This window comes from Manis pentadactyla, chromosome 9, assembly GCF_030020395.1.
Source record: "Manis pentadactyla isolate mManPen7 chromosome 9, mManPen7.hap1, whole genome shotgun sequence".
Classification (NCBI taxonomy): domain Eukaryota; kingdom Metazoa; phylum Chordata; class Mammalia; order Pholidota; family Manidae; genus Manis; species Manis pentadactyla.
The window spans coordinates 124,978,151-124,998,496 of record NC_080027.1 but is presented as its reverse complement, the minus strand read 5'-3'; the positions used below and the strand labels follow the sequence as shown (position 1 = coordinate 124,998,496).

Below are 20,346 nucleotides of genomic sequence, written 5' to 3'. Positions count from 1 at the left end.
CCTGGAATTCTTTGGTTCTTGTACTGCTGTGGCTCAATCCACATTTGGGATTTTAAAAAGGAGTTGAGGAGAGACAACACGTGTGACTGACCGGACAGTCACATGGGAGCATCAGTAACACTCAGGACAGCATTTTCTGGTCTTCACTGTCTCCTGCTGTTTGACAGAAGCCGTGTGGTGTGATGGGTACATGTTGGGACTCTGGACCCAAACCTTCTGGAAAAAGTTTTGAGTTAATACATGTAAAGTTCTAAGACCAGGCACATTAGCTGTTACTATTAAACTTAAAGCTTAGGGAAGAAGCCACTTTTCCTGAAGCAGGTGGTATTTCCCGAATGATCTTGAGTAAGATGTGTTTCTTCTCTGAGCTTCCCTCTCTAAAAGATGAGTTGACAATCCACCCTAGAGGGAGGGCGGATGACATACCCGGCACATAGTAGGACTCACTGGATCTTCATTCCCTCCCAGTTCCCGAGAAGCCTGGCCTCTAAGTGACACCCTTCCTCTCTGGGGCTGTGTGTGGCCCAGGGAGGCAGGACGAGGCGCTGATTGGGCAGCCTGGGGGGCGGCCTGCTGGCTCTGCCTGGGGAACAGGCAGCTTCCTTCCTTGCTGCTTCCCCAGCTGCCCTCTGAATCCTGCCGCACCCACAAGCCCGTACCCCACGGGGTCTCCTGCTCACTTCTGGGTCCCGGGTCGAGAGGCCTTCAGGTGAAGAACATCCAACTGGCAGCTGGCGCCCAGGGGCTTCCCTCCCACCTCTTCACTCAGTTCCCCCCAGAACCAGGCAAGCAGGATCCCTGCTCGGGACCGTGTGTCTTGGGGCACTCCCTGTGCCTTGCTCAGAATGTCCCAGGGCCTGCGCTGATGCCTAGGGAAGACGGGGGCCAGCAGTGCCACCTGGGGGTGCCCCAGACTCCCATTTCTCCCCCTTCAGTGTGCTCTCTGACCCCCTATCCTGCAGGTGGAGTTTTCCAGGTGCCCCGACTCCTACCTGTGGGGTCATCCTGGGGTCCTATGGCTGGACCGGTTCCGGGAAAGCAGCCTCCTGAGCTGATCACACACCTCTTTTGTGGGATTGTGTGATACTGGGCCTTCAGAACAGTGCTGACATGCTGACCTGGGGTGCCTCAAATTGTTTCTATAGACAAGGACCCCACAAAAATGTATTTGCCTGGGGCCCTGCCACCCTAGAGGGGGCTTGCCCTCATCCCCATCCTCCTCTTCCAAAGAAACCTTCACCTCTCAGCTGCATCCCAGGGGAAAGGCCTGGGGGGGGTAAGCCCGCGTCTCCTCGCATCCTTCCTGACCATCCTGCCATAGACTCGCACGTGGTCTGACTTTGGCCCTCACTGTGCCCTTCATGCGTCCTCTCCAAGGCCCTTGTCTGCCTTGCGTCATCCCAGAAGCCCTTCTGAGACCCCCGCCCGGCCCTGTGCACAACCCACAGTACTGCGGCAGCCTCTCAGTCCCCACGAGCCAGGCAGGGGCCTGGACCAGGGCTCTTTCTGGGGCTCCGGAGCTGGTGCAAGAGGGAGGGGTCTGGCACAGGGCAGGGGGCTCCGGGAGGACCCCCAGCTCGGCGTGCCATGCGGGTCCTTCAATCCCTTCCCTCCCCTTCCAGGATGCTGCAGAACAACCAGCTGGGACGGATCCCTGCCGAGGCGCTGCGGGAACTGCCGAGCCTGCAGTCTCTGTGAGTCCCAGGAGGGCTGAGTCACAGCCTGAGTGGCAGCCCCAGGCCCCCCACCTCCGTGTCCCCTCTCTGTGGGGCTCCCCTGTCTCATTCCGTGTTCCAGACAAGGCGCTGCTCCTGGCTTTGGTTTCTCTGGGTGTTTTTGTTGTCGGTATGTGGGTGTGCACACGCGAGCATATGCTCAGGGAAGGAATGCTCCAACCCTGCCCCCGCCCGGGGGGGATGTGGGAATAGGACCTCCCCAGGTGCGGCCACCGAGGCAGTCATCCTGGGGCATCTGGCACTCTGCCATGGAACCTGGGGTGGGGGTGCAGACTGCCGCCCCAGAGAAGCGTCAGGAAGGTGCTGTCTTCTCCACCCGTCCTGCTCCAGCCCTCAGGGTTTTATGTGTGTGTATGTATGGGGGGTAGGTTCAGACAGCCATTTCCCCTCCTTGTTCCCAGACTCCCCTGACAGCTCCCTCCAGGGAGCCCTGCAGTTCCTGTCTCGCCCAGTAGGGGCACCATGGCAGCAACACAGTCCAAGGGCAGAATCAGAAACAGGTGCTGTGGGGTGGTGTTACCAGCCAACTGTGATTCTGGGCCAGGTTCCGGGTTTCATTTACAAAGTGTACATCACGGGGCCTGAAATGTAGTAGGGACCTAATATGCGCTTTCTGAACCAACTGAACTTTCAGGTACATTTATATCTGATGGGAAAGTAAATGGATATTTGGGGAAAAATCAAACCTGGGAGACAGGACTGGGTGTAGCATTTTGCCATGGGGGAAACTGAAGTCGACTTAACAGGCAGTGTGTCAGGACAAAGGCCTCTGGCTTCCTCAGCTTGTGGGTTCCGCCGTGGTCCCCGCCCAGCCTGTGGATATAGAAGGCAGACAACTCTAACCTGTCCTGATTCTCCTCGGGTAGAAGGAGGAAGGCCATGGGAAAGGTGGCTTCACTCACCAGGACCCATATTCCAGCCCCATCTCACTGTAAACAGTGGCCCAGCTATGTGGGCGCTGGCTAGCTAGGGGGGCAACACCCACCCATGGTCAGGGCTTTCCTCTCCTACCCTGCCTCAACATCCCCTGTCCTGCCTCTGTGTCTGCACCCTAATGGCCCCCAGCTGCCCAATTGGCCAGGTAGCAGACCTGCCCCCTGCCTCCTCTTTTCTCTTACCTTCCTGCCTTCCATCCAAACAAATGCTTGGACTCCGGCCCCAGCCACCTCCTCTCCCTGTCCCCAGCATCACTACCGAATGGGACCAGGCAGCCCAGGGTGCCCGGGAGGCCAAAGGCCAAAGATCAAAAGCCAGCAAATCCTGTGCTTGCTCCCCATGCCCAAGGAGCAGTTAAACATTTGTTTAGGGCACCAGCAAAGCAGGGCAGCCCGAAATGGAAGGGCTTGGGCAGAATTTGGCCTTCCATCTGAAACAGTAGAAGCCTTCACAGGGGAAAATTCGATTTTGGTTGGACTTCATACTTATTTTAAGGTGAAATTTAGTGCATTGTAAAAAATTGCAAATCCCGTCTTTTGCCTGCTCAGGGATTCTGACAGGCTTGTCTTACGGGCGGCACCCGATGCTTCTGGGCTATAAGGCAGTTGCACCAGCGCTTCCTGAGCAATGGACAGTCCCTGTAGCCGGGAGAACTGGATTCTTAGCTTCTATCTGCAGCGCTATTAGTCCCTGTTGCCTGGGTGCCTCAGGGCAGGGGGCAGGGCCCGTTCCCCTCCCACAGTTATGAGGCAGATGACCAGCTTTGGCCTCTCGCAGTCCTGTGAGGAGAGCCCTGGTCTGCAGGGCAGAAAACCAGGCTTCCGGTCCTGGCTCTGATCCTGACGCTGGTCCCCGCCCTCTCTGTGCCTCAGGCTCTCCATCGTCAAGTTGGGGGCGATGATCTCTCCTGCCTACTCACAGGGTTTTCATGAAGATCAAGTATATGGTAAATGCGAGGAGGTTTAGAAAATGACTCCTCCCAGCTGTGATGCGTGGTGATGCTATTGTGATATTGCTTGTTTCTCTAGTTAGTGAGCCATTCACTTTACACATGTTTCTAAGGCTTTGCTCAGGAGGCAAAGCCTGAGTTGCATCTTGAAGGTAGGTAAGTGTCAGTCAGGTGAACAGGCAGAGAAGGACCTTCCAGGCAGAGGGACCAGCACATGCAAAGGTACAGAGGTAAGAAAGAACCAAGCGAATTCTAGAGAATTGGCTGAACTGTGCACGTATGTCGGGGGACTGGTGGGAAGGAAAGTAGGGAGAGGGATCTGGAATTAGTAAGAGATAATGCCTAACGAGTAGGCATGGGTCTTGCTAAGGTTTTGGACTTTATGCTTAAGACACAAGGGACCCATTGGAGAATTTTTAGCAGGAAAGCAATGTGATCGAGTTAGCATCATTGAAAAATTGCTTTGGCAGCAGTTATGGAGGACAGCCAGGAGGAGGCAGTAACACAAGGGAGCATAACGGTGGCTGAGGGAAAGGCAAGTGGCAAAAGAAGCCGATAGACCTAAGAAATGGCAAGACGCTGTGTCATCAGGACTCTGGAGTCAGACGGCCTGGGCTCAGACGTCAGCTCCTTCACTTCCGGCTTGGAAGACTTAGGGCAAATTACTGAACCATAGTGCTTCCGTTCCACTGATAGAATGGAGGCGGTATCTCTGTACCTGAATAGGACAGAATGAAATGAATTAGTATATGTAAAAGACAGAATAGTGCCGTTCATTGCTACAACTACCTCTATCCTTAGTATCGATGGCATTTACTGGACGTAGGAGTTGAGGGAGAGGAGAGTCAAATTCATGGCCAGTTCTCTGGCTTTGACATCTGGGCGGACGGAGAGGCTGGTCATGGTAAGAGCCCAAGAAGAACCCAGGGATGAGCGCTCTGGGAGGGGCACCGGGGCAGGGGAGACCCTGAGGTCCCTCTCGGACGTGTTGAGTTTGAGGTGCCTACAGGCAGGGCGACCGAGCATCTTGGACAAACTGGAAAGTGGGTCACTCTGCCTGCAGGCTGTCAGTGCCCGTGTGCTGGCAAGGACAGGAGAGTGTAACCCAGCTTGGAGGTTCTATTTGGGGGGGTGTCACATCCTGAGGGCCTCAGGGTGAGGTACTGTGCTACCCAATTCAGGTCCCCCATCTTATAACGACAGTAAGACTGGCCCAGATCTCTAGCTTAAAAGCAGAAGGTGGGAGCAAAGGACAATTTTTTTGAGCACCTCCTGTACACGAGATGTTTACACATATTTCATCCTCACAAAAACCCATCTTTAGCAACTGCCGCCACTGCTGTCAGATGAGGGAATAGAAGTTCATACAAGTTCAGGGACTTCCAAGGGCAGGCAGTGTCGTTGGGCTTCAGAGGCTCTGCCCTGCCCAGCATGGCTGCAAGGGAAGCCACTTTTATGGCCATCCTTGCGTGGCCCTCCTTTCTTCCCCACAAGTCCCAACAAATAGAAATTTCCTCCTTCCTCTTGGAAGTCAAATGGATCAAGGAGGCAGTGTATGGGGGCAGGGGGCAGGGAATCCTGGCCCACCCCCTCCTGGGGGCGGTATATCCTCCCCAGAATAGGCCAGGCCCACCTAGGGATTCAGGTCCCTAGAGAAGGCTGTTCCTCACCTCCGAAAGGAGGGTCCCTACACAAGCTCTTGTGGACATGCCTGGAACCTCAGTGAAGTTTCCTTCCTGTAGTCCACGTTCTGTGAGCTAGAACGAGATCCTGGGGCAGTAGGAAGTAGGTGTGGGCGAGTCAGGAGTGGGCTAGGGGTAGGGCATGGAGCCCCAGGCACCCAGCTGGACATAGGCTCTTTGGACTGGCCCCTGGGTGGGCGGCACCCAGCTCCATAACGCCCTCTGCCTGGATGCACTTGCTCGCTCCCCAACCGGTGTGGGAGCGAGAGGGTGGCAGTGCCAGACGTGTCACACCAGGTTTGAGCCACAGCCAAGAGAAACCACGGGAAGCCAACAGAGCCTGGGGGAAAATAGAACTGGGTGGGGGCGAGGCAGGGCAAGGGGGGAGGACATGGAAAAGCAGAACAGCAGCTCCAAAAGACCTGGCGACTGGACAGGGGTGGGGCCTGGGGAGCCCAGGCTGGCTGCTTCCCAGGGAAGAATCCAAAAAGCACAGTGGCAGGAATAAAGGGCAGAAAACAGAAAGAAAAACAGCCCAATCGTGGACACCCTTCAGAAAGAAATGCATAATTGCAAAGGACAGCCACATGAAACCTGCCAACGCTGCACTGAGCTGGGGAAGTTGATCAAGAGCAATGCAAGGCTCAAACTGAGACCCCAGGGGGAACCCCCCAGCCCTCGCAGCCCAAGCCTGCTGGTCTAAGACCCACCGGCTGCCTGCTGCTGAGGGGAAGACGTGGGGAGGCGAGTGGAGAGAGCGTGCGTGGGCGCGCCTGTGTGCGTGGGGAGGCAGCTGGGTCCCGGGAGATGTGGGAAAGCCCTAAGGCTCCCAGTTATCGTATTTCAAATGCTAAGCAAATTCATATATCTCATTTCACCCTGAAATCTCTGTAAGGTAGCTTCTATCATTCCCATTTATAGATAAGGCAATTGAAGCCCAGAGAAGTTAGGCAGGTTGCCTAAGATCACACAGCCAGGAAGTAATGCAGCTGGCTTTCTGCTCTGGCTGATTCCAGAGCACCCTGCTCTGACCTCTATCCCTTGGTACCTCCTCTAAGCCACAGTGCTTTAGGATCCAGAGACCTGGACGCAAGTCCTGGCTCTGTCACTGACGAGCCATGAGGCCACGGGCAAGTCACCATCTGCTCTGAGCCTAAGGTCCCCGTCTCTAGAAGGGGAGGTCAGTTGAGAAAATTGGCGCACAGGAGCCCGCGAGGAAGGACATCATGCCCTTGAGGTGAAAGCCTCCCAGCGGGCTGCTGGCTGTGCTCCTGGGCTGTGTTGGCTGCTGTGTGCTTGCCCTCTCTGGGTCCTGGTTTCTCTGTGTGCCACGGGCAGTGTGCTCCTGGAAGCCTTCCAGTCTCCGGGGACTCTGTGAGGTGGGATGAGGAGGAAAGAGCTGAGCTCCTCCAGGAGAAAAAGGCTAAACCGTTCTGGTCAGTGCCAGGGGGTCTACGCCAATGAGGACCACGGGCGTTCCTGGAGGAGGCTGAAGGCAAGGGGCCTCTGGGTGGGTTACCCTCACTCCGGCCTCTGACCCTCCTCCAGGGGACAGTCATTCCCCCCACTACAGACCACAGCAGACCAATGATGGCCGGCACTTCGAGGTCACTCTCCATGTGTGGGGAACTTGCCCTTAGTATCTCACTTAATCCTCACAACAGTCCTATGGGCTGCTTACTACTCAGAGTCTCACACCCCATTTAATGGAGAGCAAACTGAGGCACAGAGGGGCAACAGTGACTTGATGAAACTTTCAGTGACGACGTAGCAGAGCTACAACCAAGACACAGGCAGCCTGGCCCAGCGTCTGGGCACAGGCCGGTGGGGTTGGCCTGCATCTCGAGGGCAGTGCTGAGCAGCTGAATGAGCCCCTGGCGAGGCCTGGGAGTGGGCTGTCGGTGAGCTCCGGGCCTGCTCTTTCCAGAGCACCTGCCCTTAGGCCGGCCGTGGCTGCGCGCTCTGCTGGGGCTGCCCCTGGACGCGGGATGAGCCTGTTTCTGTCCTTCCCCTGGGAGCTCTGGAGGAGAGTGGAGTCCAGTTTGGGCGGCTCCAACAAAGAGCCAGAGCCTGGGGGGCTGATCAACAGCAGGCATTCATTCCTAACTGCTCAGAGGGCTGGACGTCCAAGATCAGGGTGCCAATGGTTGAGTCCTGACGAGCACTCTCTCCCGAGCTGCAGCCTGCAAACTTCTCGTCATGCTCACACGGGGGCGCAGATGGGAAGCAGGGGCTCTCCCGACTCTTACAGGGGACTCTTCCTCCTCCCCGAGGCCTCGCCCCCTAATCCCACTGCACTGGGGTGGGGGCTTCAGCATATGAATTCAGTGGGGGCGACACATTCAGTCCATCACGAGAGGGCGGTGCTGGTTGCCTGGGGAGCTCGACTGCTGACACTTTGGGGTCACACTTTGACCCCCCTTAAGCCCCTCGGCCTTGATCCAAACCCCCAAAGCCCATGTGAGAGAGGGCACCGGGCTGGGTGTGCCTGACGACAGGCTGCTCGTGAGGAGCATCAAGACATTTCTAGGAGCTTTTCATCAGAAGCAGCTCTTGGAGCTTTGCCTTGAGGAGCGGCCCCCGCATTTGCAGCCCAGTTATACAGACAGGCTTGAGAGGGGAGGCGCCCTGCCCAACATTCCCCGGGGGCCTAGAGATGGAGCCGCGCGGATCCAAGGAGGGGCTTCCTGTGGGGAAGGTAGAAGAGCCCCCTGCAAATGACCTCTCCACCCAGCCTCCCTGGAGCACATCTCCAGCAGGCCTCGGGGACCCCAGGACAAGGGGCCAGTCCAGGTGGGAGCGGGAATTCCTCTAAGGGGCATCCTCCCATCTCTCCTGAGCACTGAGGGAAGGAGGAGGGCATCACCAGGGGATGAGGAAGGGGCCTCCGGGGCAGAGAATGGGCTGACAGGCATGAACAGACCCTGTAGGACAGTGGTTCTCAAAGTGGGGCCCCCAGCCAGCAGCATCAGAAATGCAAATTCTCAGGCCTGACCCTGACTGACAGGGGTGGGACCTGCAATCTGTGTTTTAATGAGCCCCCCAGGGGGATTCTGATGTACACTGAGGTCCAAGAACCGGTCAGGGAGGAAGGGAGCTGTTAGTGACCTAGGACTGTCATAGCGAATTGCCACAGACCAGGCAACTTAAAACAACAGACATTTATTCTCTCACAGTTCTGGAAGCCATAAAGTCCAAACCAAGGCATCAGGCCTGCACGGCCCCTCCCTCGCCTCTTCCAGGTCCTTTTGGCAGCTGGTGTTTTGTGGGGTTGCGTTGCTCCAGCCTTGCCTTCTGTCCCCTCCTCTTCTCTTTGTGCCTCTGTGGTCTCTTGAAAGACACCTGCCCTCGGATTTAGGGCCCACCCAGGGGACCCAGGGACTCCTGCCTCGAGGGCCTTACTTACATCTGCAGGGACCTTTTCCCCAAGAAGTGTTCCTCTGAGGTTCTGGCTGTCAGCACTCAGGCTTACCTTTTTGGGGAGCCACCATCTGACCCACTACAAGGGGTAAGATGCACAGCAGAGGGCAGAAAGCAAGTCTGATCCCGTGGGAGAATATGTGAAAGGCTGAGCGTTGAGTCCACAGGAAAATCAGAGGCTTAGAGCAGTAGCCCAGGAGCCAGAGGGCATCTGGCGAACAAGGCCCAGAGCCGGCAGGAGGAGGCCAGGCCCTGAGTCTGGGCAGTTTGGGTCCAAGACCGCAGCCTGAAGATGCCCAGTCTGCCCTGGAGAGGCCCCCATGCCGCCCCGAGCTCTCCAGGTGATCGAGTGAATATTGTCGATGCCGCTGAGCTTGCCTGCCGGCTAGGAGGGCCCTGAGGCCCAGTCATGCTGTGGCGCCCTGCCGAGGGGTCCCTAGGGATGCGCGAGGTGGCAGCCGGACTCCCTGGCACAGCTATTTCAGGCTCCATGATTATATGCTACTGCATTTGGACCTCCCCAAGGCTCTGGGAGTTGATTACTATATCCGTTTGGGGCAGAGGCTGCTCCTAGGTGGGCGAGCATGTGGGCAGCCCCCTGCATCTGATGAAGGTCTGAACGTGGGTAATTTCATTGGAGTTACTGGGAGAATGTCCATGATGGGCTGGGCCTGGGCTCCTGGGGAGGTTTTTTCAGCTGTAAATGCTGGTCTGGGATAGAGCTGGGCCACCCAGGCAGCAGCAGTGTGGTGCCTCGGCCCTGCAGGGGCCTCAGCCCAGACTGTGGGGTCTCTTCAGCTCTCCTGCCCTCTGAACCCCGTGGGGCACCTGCAGACCAGGGCCTGAGAGATCTGAGAGAGGCAGGAGCCTCCAGGGTGAGGGTGGGAGCATAACTCAGGCCTGGTTTGGGTGCACATGGGCCCCAGGCAGAGCCAAGAAGTGGGGTGAAGACAGAAGACATGTCTCCTGTCATAATGCCCCTTCCTGAGTGGCTGATGGCAGTGCAGAGAGCCCTGGCCTGGGTTCTGGATGTGTCAGAGGGAAGAGGGGACCCAGCCCCTGGTGCCCATCCATCCCTTCCTCGGTTTGCTTGCTCAAGCTTTGCTGAGTGCCTGAAATGCCCGGCAGAGAAGTTCCTGAGATCACTAATGAAACAGGGGCCCTGCCTTTCAGCGGCTCGTGGTTTGATGTGAGCACGTCACACACACCCAGACCCCATCCTCACCTCTGCCCTCCCGTTCATACGCTGCGGACCTCAGTTTCTGAGACAGAAAAGCCAGAGCAAGCGAACCCCATGTAAAATGAGTGTGTAAGAGCTAAAAGGGAGTTGACTACAAAGATGAATACAGGTGAAGCCCAGCGTGGGTGTAATAAGAATCCTACTTGGGGAGGCTCACGGTTGTTGAGTACTCACGGTGGTACGAGGCTCTAGGCTAAGGCTTTGCAGACTTTACCTGCGCTCCCTGCAACAAAGCTCTGAGGGAGGCACCACGATTCTCAATTCATAGATGAGGAAATGAAGGTTTAAGGAGCTGACTGCAGAATTGGTAGATGGCTCATCTGAATTCCAAGCCCACGTGTGCTGTACCCGTGACCTTGGGCAATGCGGAAGGGCAGCTGCTGAGAGGGAACCCAGGGGTCTGTTCCCAAGGCTGATGGCCTCAGGACACTGAGGAAGCTCACAAAGGGGCAGACTCCTGGGTCTTTTCTCAGGCCTCCTGAATGGGAGTCTGGAGGGCTGGGCCCGGAACTGGAGATTTGGAAAAACATCATCCCCAGTGATTGGGAACCGCTGCTCTGACACTGGCTACTCCCTGTGTGGCTCAGGGGCCAGCAGCACAGGCACCCCAGGAAGGTTCCCACTGCAGCCAGGGAGGGGGGTCACCCTGTGCCTGCGGCCAGCCTTCAGGGGCCGCACCCCTGCTGCTGGCTGCCTGACCCCCTGCCTCCCCTCGCCCAGCCCTGCAGCGGTCCTGAGAGGAGATGGGCCCGCGGCCTGCAAGGTGTGTGCTCTTTTTAGAGTCTGTGAGTAACTCTCCACCCATTTATGGGCCTTTGGAGCCCAGGTGGCTGCCGGCCGCTTGCTGGAGTGTGGAAATCCGCACACCAACCAGAAATGGTGGCGAGCACACGGGCTTCCGTGCTGGCCACCAGCAGAGGCCGTGTGGGTGGAGGCTGCCCACCCGAGACCACAGGGCCTTAGAACACCCAGCTGGCAAGCGCGGTGGGGGTGACCCAGTCCACTGCCTCTTCTACAGGTGAGGAGGGCAGCAGCCGCGGGGGAAGCGCCCCTCCCAGCGATAGCCTGGGATCAGGGGCTGACTGCGGCCTGCAGGGGAGTTTTCACTCAGAAAGGGGGTGACTATTTATGAGCCTCTGTGGCCACTTCGGCCAGATGGCTGTAAGATCAGTTCTTCTGGAATATGACCCCTTCTGGGCGGCTCTCACCAAAGTGGCTACCTTCCCCGCACTGGCCCGAACACCTGCTTTTGGTGAGCCAATTCCTTCCAGAACCCATCCTTGAATAAAACTCCAGTGGGGCCTGGTCTGAGGAGCCCCTCGCAGGTGTCTGCCTGGGGGAGGGGGCCGGGAGGAGGGAGGACGATGGTGTTTGGGTCGGGGGAGCTGCTCTGGGGTGGCAGCGGTGGAAAGGATGCCGAGCCTTAGGGGACCCTGGTAGCCCATGGGGGGGCGTCCCCACTGTCCCCGCACAAAGCAATCTCCTTCCTGAGGAAAGGGTAGGGCTGGCCATTCCCGCTCTCCCCCTCCGTGTGTCCTAGAGGTTCACTCCTTCTCGGGGGCTTTTTCAGGGGGCCTTGCCTCGGTCGCCCTGTAAGTGGGGGTTGTGTCCCCTTTCTGGAACTGGGGCCACAGGGGACCGTCAGTAGGGGTCACCGTGGCTCCATGCCTCTTCTCAGAGCCAAGACACCGGAGTTCGGGGCAGGACTGGGGGAAGAGGAGAGGGCAGGAGAGGGCAGGAAGAGAAAGGGGGTGGGGGTCCTCTGAGCATTTTCCATGCGGCATGCTGCACACACACCAGAAGTCATCCAGGGGCTGGTACTCGGTCGGGACGGCCAGTCCCATCTGGAGGCTATGTTTCATTACCTCCGGTCCGACCTCCCTGGCCCTCCTGGTCCGTGAGGATGGTTCTTACCAAGCTGGTTGGACCCTCACTCAGTCCAGCCGGCTCCTTCCAGCCTTAGCTACGTGCCCCTGCAGCGGTGTGCTGGCCGCTGTCCTCCTGCGGCGGCTGTTCACTCACTGCCCTCTCCTCCCTCTCCGGCCGCTGCCCAGCGTTCTCTGCAGACCCCTCTCGCCCTGCCCGCCTGCAGATGGCAGAATTCTTTGGGGGCTCTTTCCTTGTCCCTCTGCTCTATCTCTATGAGTCTCTGGGCAGTTTCTCATCTGCCTGGGGACTCAGGGACCACCTCCGTGCTGCTGGCTCCTGAGTCACCACTCCAGCCTAGACTGGCACAATAAGCTGCCTGTTAGAATCTCCATTTGCATAACCCCACGGTGCCTCAAACTCCACATTTCCCCAAATGTTCACTGGCTTCCCCCCATGCATATCCCTTCCCCAGCGTTCTCTGCCCCTAGACATGCACCACCACTGATTTCCCTCATCCAGGACCTTGGCCCTTGGCCCTCTCTCCCACCACCCACATCTCTAGTCAGGTAAGCCCCCAGGGCTGGAAACCCTGACTGCTCTGGAAGAGGCCCTCTCCCCTCTGCTACCCTATGCCCGCCACCCTCGGCCCACCATCGGGCCTCGTCTGAGCTGCTACAACAGTGTCCTAATGGTCCTGCTCCATTTTGAACTTACCTGCACCTTTTTCCCACATTGCAGTCGGATGGATCTTAGAAACACAAAGCTGATCAAGTCACTCCCCAACTTAAGATCCTTCCGTGGCTCCCAGTTGCCCTGAAGACAAAGCCCAGACTCCTCGGCTAAGCTACAAGAAGTACCTCTGGCCCCTGGCCTTCTCTCATTTCTTTCCCTTGCCTCCCTGTACTATAGACAGGCTGAACAGCTTGCAGCTCTCTTAGGCCTACAGCCCATGTTTCTGTCCTTTGCTGTTCCCTCTCCTGGAATACTCATCCCTATTTCTCCTTCTAACTCCTACTCACCCCTTAGGTCTTAGCTTAAGTGTCTCATCATGCAGGCCTTTTCTGGTCCCCACACTCATTTGGGTGCCCCTGTGGAGCACTTACACAGCAGCCTGCAATTCTACTGTTACCCTTTCATTTCATTGTCTATGTCTCCTTCTATACTCTTGAGTCTCATGAGGGTGGAGACTGTGTGTATCTATTTTTTTTTTAATTCAGGATTCCCCACACCTAGTACAGTGCCTGGCACACAGACACGGAGTGGTCTTTGCTTATAAATGTATAGATTAATGAATGAGGAAACATTCATTACAAATGAGGGTCAGAGAGGTTAAGTAATTTGTCTAATAACATACGATTTGTAAGAACTAGAGCTGGATTTGAACTCAGGTATGTCTGGTTCTTTGGTCCATGCTGTCTACCACCGCTTCCTGCCTCCCACCTTCCTCGGGATGCTTCCTGAGAATAACCAAAGAAGGAGGGAAGCCCCGGGGGCAAGGATTCTTCCTGCCCTTCTCTGTCACTCCTAGGGCAGGTGGGATAGCAGACAGAGCCCTGAAGGGGGAAGGGCAGGAGAGCAGCCCAAGGGGCCTCCAAAGAGAATCGCTTGGCTCAGGGCCTAATACGGACAACGGACAACGCTGGGCTTCCGGCTGCGCGTGGGGGCTCCCTGCCCTGTGCGTCCACAGAGTGAAGGTGTGGGTGGGGCTGTGGGCCTCCTCCTGGGAGTGTTGTCAGGGTCTGCACGTTAGCATAGGTATCAGCCTAAATAAAGCAGAAACAGCAAATAAACTTGTTTTTAAGAAGCCATGCAGTGCCTTCCAAAGCCAAGAATAACATTATGTGGAATTACCTGCTACTTAGGGACGATCTCTGACCCTCCAGCCGCTCAGCCCTTGTGGGGAAAGGAGATCTCACTGCAACTAGGAGGTGTGCCTGGGGGGACGCTCTCGAGGCCCACCTGGGGGCGCTCATAATTTCCGCAGTTCCAGGTTGGGGGGGGCAGGAGTGAAGGAGCAGCCTCATATCCACCCAGCGGGGACGCAGGCGGCTCTGGCCCGCGGGACGCCCCCCCGCAGCCCACTCCCCCTTCCTTCCTGCTCTGTCCGCTGTGGCCCACAGGAATGGGGCCACTGGGCCCCCTCGGGGAGTTACCAGGCCTTTGGGGCCAACGCAGCTGCCTGGGCCGCAGCCCCAGCCAGCTCCCCGGGCCCCCGTGAAGCTGCCTCTCAGCTGCACGTCTGCTAACCTGGGCCCTGAAGGCCTTACAGTGAAACCTCTTCGAACATCTGGAGTGTGGGGGAGGGTCCACCTGGCCGGAGAGGGTGGAAATGGGGGCGGGAAGGAGGACCGGAGAGCGAGGGTATGCGTGTGCAGGTGGAAGGGAGGCTGCAGCCAGCCAAGCAGGCCCTGGATTCTTAGCTCTGCCTGCTGGGGCAGAGCAGCAGAGTGGGTGCGGTGAGGGGTGGGGCCCAAGGCCCCCCAGAGTCATGGTACAGCGCCACTGAAGCAATCTTGCTCCTGTGCTCAGAGACCACCCACAGACTCCGGCCTCACTAGGGCAAATCTGCCTTCCAGCTCTGCCTGCTTCAGTTGGTGTCCCTGCTCTGCACTCACTCCTGTGAGGTCACTTACCCCCGACTTCCTCCTAGCTCCCCAAACCTGTCCTCTTCTACATCCAAGCCTTGGCTTAAGCTGTTTCTCAGCCTAGATGCTTTTCCTCTTCCTTCCTGCCAAGCCTTGCCTCTCTACTGCCTGTACCAATGCAACACTCACCTCCTCCAGGAAGTCCTCCTACACTGATTGCCTCTGGCTCCGAGCCTGCCAGGCACATGAACACAAAGTCCCAGAAGCAGCTATCCTCAGTCTTCATGACCAGGATGGCAAGCTCTAGCCAGAGCAGAGCAGGAAAGATCCAGGCACCAGTCTTTGTTGCTGCCGAGAGCCTGCCAGAAGCCTGGAAGAGAACCTGATCAGAATTCAGATTGGTAGGAGCGACGGGGTGTGGGCGCAGACAGTAAGTACCCTTTAGATGTTGTCCAGAGATCTGGTTTCAGAATTGGTGGGGGCTGGGCTACTAAGTGATGACCTTTTGCAAGTCTGGGAAGTTCTTTGACAGGGCAGATGGATACTTTTCTTGGTTCTCTCTCCCTAGTATGACCTGACAAGTGTCCTGAATCTGACTGTACCCAAGCTGCTTCGAGTCTGGAAAGTCAGCAGACAGGGGGAAAGTATGCCTTAGGGAACACTGGCTGGGTGCCTAGCACTGTGCCAGGCACAAGCATGGGCACCCTCAGCCCACCCCTTGATTGGGGCCCCCAACATCAACACCTGGGAGGGCCCTGACACAGGGACCAGCATTCCTGGGTCCCACTCAGTGTGGGACTCCAGCTGTGGCAGCCCAGAGAATGTCTCCTTTTGGCTCTAAGTGTGGTGTGTGATTTTAAAATCTTCTTCTGAAAACAGCTGCTGCTTTTCTTTGGAGGCAGCTCTGCCAGTTTGTGAATAAAGAATCACACACCAAGTGCCCAAACACTCTGAGCCTTGATTTTGTGATCTGTAAACTAGGCATAATAAAGTGAGTGTTGTAAATATTCATGAGATAATGTAGAGAGGGACTTGGCTCTAGGCCAGGCATACCCTGAAGTGTCGGTCCTATTAGACTGACCTCCAGAATTGTCTACAGTGGCATCGTTTTCCACTAGTGAGGGACCTGTGGCAGGATAATCTGGGCAGCTTCAGGAAAGCCTGGCCATGGGGAGCAGAGTGAGTTAGAGTGTAGGGGCTAGAACAGTGGTCCTTCATCTCCTTCCTGGCTTTGCAGAGAAACTAGATTACCAGGAGAGAAGGATGTTCCCAACTCCTGACCTCCAGAACCGTCCTTCCAGGTGGTCAGTCACCCCTGCAGTGAGATGTCTGGGACTGTCTGGGGCCTCCCATCTAACTATCCTGGTTATGAAGACTGAGGATAGCTGGTTCTGGGACTTAGTGTTCATGTACCCAGCAGGTGCAAAGTCAGATGCAATCACTGTAGGAGGACTTCCTGGAGGACGTGAGTGTTGCATTGGTACAGGCAGTAGAGAGGCAAGGCTTGGCAGGAAGAGGAAAAGCATCCTAGGCTGAGAAGCAGTGAGTGAGTATGGATCATTCACCCCATTTCCCGTTTCTTGTGTAGATCTATGTTGAGCAGTTCATCTTCACTGTGCCAGGTGGACACTCCAGGCTTCAGTGAGTTTATAATCAAATAGGAGGACCAGGAGATATTCACAAATAGCACATGATAGAATGTGGAGGGTATACATGAGGAGTCCTGAGCACATGGGAAGTAGGGGAGCAAACACTTGCTGGGCCCCACCAAGATACAGAAGCAGTCTAAGTGTCCATCAGTAGATGATGGATAAAGAAAGTATGGTACATATACACAATGGAATATTACTCAGCAACAGAAAAGAAGGAAATCTTGCCATTTGTGACAACATGGATGGACCTAGAGTGTATTTTGCTAAGTGAAATAAGTCAGAGAAAGACAAAGACAATGTGATTTAGCTTATATGTGGAATCTAAAAAACAAATGAACAAAAATGAACAAACAGAACAGAAATAGGCTCATAAACACAGAGAACAGACTGATAGTTGTCATGAAATAGGTGACTTTTTCATGACAAACTTCCAATTGTAAAATAAGTCAATGGGGATGAAAGTACAGTATAGAGAATAAAGTCAATAAATATTGTAGTATCCTTGTATAGTGACAGAAGTTAACTACACTTAGTGTAGTGATCATATAGTAATGTATGTAATTGTTGAATCAGTGTGTTGTACACCTGAAACCAATATAATATTGTATATCAGCAATACTTCAATTTAAAAAAATACACTGTACCAGGTACTCTGTGGCACTGAGCGTCAGAGCTGAGATTTTGAATCCCTCTCTGTTTAACTCCTTCCATTATTCTGCATAGGTGAGATGTTTGACAACCTAATTTCTTTTCTTTCTTTCTCTCTCTCTCTCTTTTTTATTTTTTATTTTATAGATTTATTTTCAAAGGGTAAAACACTTAGTTTAAATAGAAGTCCGACAGAATTATTCTGTCCAGGTCAACAATGGAATCAAAACAAGTTCTGTCATTCCAGATGCTCTCCTAAGTCTTCTCTCAGTGCAGAAAAGGGGGGTAATGTTTTATTCCTCTGCATCTTTCTTATGTAATCTACAATTTCCTGTGGATGCATTAACTTTTCCACAGCTAGGTCAGGAATTTCAAACCCAAATTCATCCTCCATGGCTATGATAATCTCCACGTGTTGCAAACTTAGCTCAGGTCTTTCATGAGATGGGAATTTCCTGAGAGTTTTTCTGGGTTCATCGTGTCACAGGGTTTCAAGACATGAAGAACATAGCCCTTGACTCCCTCTAACATCAGAGTGCCAGGGCAGAAAACTGTCGTTGAACATAAAATGCCTCTAAGTAAATGCACAAGGCTCTAGCTATCCTTCACAAAGCATTTTGGGCTGTAGCGAACCCGCACCATCTGATTCTAATTGTGGCCATCAGGACACACCAAGTCGCAGTGCTGGTAGTCTGCGGAGCCTGACCACCCAGCTTTGGAGATGAGAGGGAGGCTTCCTGATGTGTGGGACTCCTGGCTGGGAGGATCAGCAAAGCCCCATGGAAGAGCCAGCCCTTGTGCTGGTTTTGAAGGTAGCATAAAAGGTGGGCTGGTGGAGAGAAAAGGGTGGCTTTACTGAGGAAGGCAGGGGCCTGACCCAGTGTGGAGGCAGCAGGCTGGGGCCACGGGGGTGGGATGCTGGGCTTGGAGGCTGGCAGCTTTGTTTGGTGCAGGCCGGGCTTCCTTCGCTGCCAGCCTGCCTTAGAGAGAAGCCTGCATGGAGCAGACAGGCCTGCAAAGTGGGCTGGGCCTTCGGTGACCGCTAAGGGCTGCCTCCTGGGCAGTGGAGGCCAGGGTTTTCATGTAGACAAAACTACATATCTGAGAGAACACAGTGTCCGAGTGGACCTGGCTGAAGGGGGGCAGGAAGGCCAGCTAGGAGACCACACTGGGATAGGGCTGGGGCCACAGCATGGGCCCAGGGTCAGGAGTGGGGGCCCCAGGCGTGAGAGTCAGCTGCCAGGACCAGGTGACTGGGCAGGAGATCCCGGGAAGGCGGGCCGCAGGGAAGGTGACATGAAGCGGAGAGCCCCCTTCCTCTGCCTGCTCCCAAACCTCCCTCCCTGGCGCCCCGCCGCACACGGGCTCTGTGGAGACTATACTCCTTGGCCTCCCTCAGCCCAGCACTCCAGAGGTTGGGACTTAATTATACACTGACGCACTTTGCTTTTAAAAAACATGTTTATTTTTGTTCTGACTCATTGTAGAAAATTTAGCAAATACAAAAAATGAAAAGAAGAAAATAAAAATCACCCACAATTCTACCACCCAGACACAATGCTTGTTAACATTTTTGTGTGTTTCTCCACAAACACGTACTCTTACACGCACACAGGCTTCCTTTATGATACATCTTCACAAATTATATTGGGGTCTGGCTTATTGTTCCTTTAAGATTGTGCTACTACAGCACTGATGTAATCACTATAGCTTGAAGTATTTTTACAAATTGAGATATCATTCATACAGCATAAAATTCACCCTTTTAAAGTGGGTAAGTCAGTGGTTTTTAGCATATTTACAAACTTCTGCAACTATCACCACTATCTAATTCCAGAACATTTCCATCACTTCCAAAAGAAAACCTTTATTATTACTAGTCATTCCCCATCTCTCCATCCTACAGCCCCTGAGTAGCACTAATCCACTTTCTATCTCTCTGGATTTGCCTTTTCTGGACATTTCATGTAAATGTAACCATACAATGTGAAGCTTTTTATGCATGGATTTCACTTAGCATAATGTTTTCAAGATTCATCCATATATGTATTCATGCATGCTTCAGTACTTCATTCCTTTTAATGACTGAATAATATTCTACTGCATGGACTTACCACATTTTGTTTACCTATCCATCAGTTGATGGACTTTGGGTTGTTTCCACTTTGGGGTTTTTGTGACTAATGCTGCTATGAACATTTATTTAGACATATGTTTTCAATCATCTGGATACAGAACTGGAGGGGAATTTCTGGGTCATATGGTAACACTATGTGCAGCTCTCTGAAAAATTGCCAAACTATTTTCCAAAGTGGCTGCACCACCTAACATTCCCTCCAGCATTGTATGAGGGTTCCAAGTTATCTACATCCTTGTCAATACTTGTTCTCTCTTTTTGATTATAGCCATCCTAGTAGGTATGAAGTGGTATCTCATGGTGATTTTGACTTACATTTCTCTAATGACTAGTGATATTGGCTATCTTTTCATGTGTTTATTGACAACTGGTTATCTTGCATAGAGAAATGCCTATTCAGATCCTTTGCCCATTTTTAAATTGGTTTGTCTTTTTTTATTGTTGAATTATAACAGTTCTTTATATATTCTAGCTATGAGTTCTACTCAGGTATATGATTTGCAAATATTTTCTCCTGTTCTATTTCCTTGGTAGCATCCTTTGAGGAACAATTTTGATTTTGATTAAATCCAATTTATCTATTTTTTAATTCTGTTTCTTATATTTTTGGTGTTATATTTAAGAAGCTATTGCCTAATTCAAGGTCAGGAAGATTTATGACTATGTTTTATTCTGAGAGTTTTATAAAGCTTTAGGTCTTTGATCTGTTTTGAGTTAGTTTTTGTATATGGTATGAGGTAGAGTTCCACTTTGTCATTTTGCAGGTAGACAGCCAGTTGTTTCAGCACATTTTTATTACCCCAAAGACTCTTCTTCGGAAAGACTACTTGTTCCCCCATTGAATTATCTTAGTACACCTGTTGATAATCAACTGCCCATAAATGTATGAATTTATTCCCAGGCTCTCAGTTCTATCCAGTTGATCTGTATGTCTATTCTATGGGAGTGCTATATAGTCTTGATTACTGTAGCTCTGGAGTAAGTTTTGAAATCAGGAAGTGAGTCCTCCAACTTCATTCCTTTTCAAGATTTGTTTTGGCCTTTCTGGCTCCCATATTTCCATATGAATTTTAAGGGTCAGCTTGTCAACTTCTGCAAACAAAGGACACTGGGAGTTTGATAGGAGTTGTGTTGGATCTGTACATCAATTTGGTTAGTATTGCCATGTTAGCAGTATTAAGTCTTCCAATCCATGAATATGAGATGTTTTTCCATTTATTTAGGTATTCTTTCAACAATGTTTTATAGCTTCAGAGCGTAGATTGCATATTTTTTGTTACATTTATTCCTTTTGTTGATGCTATTATAAATGGGATTGTTTTCTTAATTTCATTTTTGGGTTGTTCATTACAAGTGTGTAGAAATACAAGTGATTTTTTGTATATTGATCTTGTATTCTGCAATCTTACTGTTTTTAAATGATTTTTTATTTTAATATTTGATAGGGGTACTTGCAGTTCATTTTTGTGTTATATTTTTCTCATCTTTTGTT

The 20,346-nt window shown here is 53.2% G+C and overlaps 1 protein-coding gene across 1 annotated transcript in view; it reads left to right on the top strand.

Annotated features, from left to right (window-relative positions):
* LGR6 (leucine rich repeat containing G protein-coupled receptor 6) overlaps positions 1-20,346 on the top strand; it is a 106,697-nt gene that overhangs the window by 34,189 nt on the left and 52,162 nt on the right. The window contains exon 4 of the mRNA XM_036909549.2: positions 1,623-1,694. Within this exon, the coding sequence (XP_036765444.2) occupies positions 1,623-1,694 (72 nt within the window). The remainder of the gene's footprint in view (positions 1-1,622; positions 1,695-20,346) is intronic.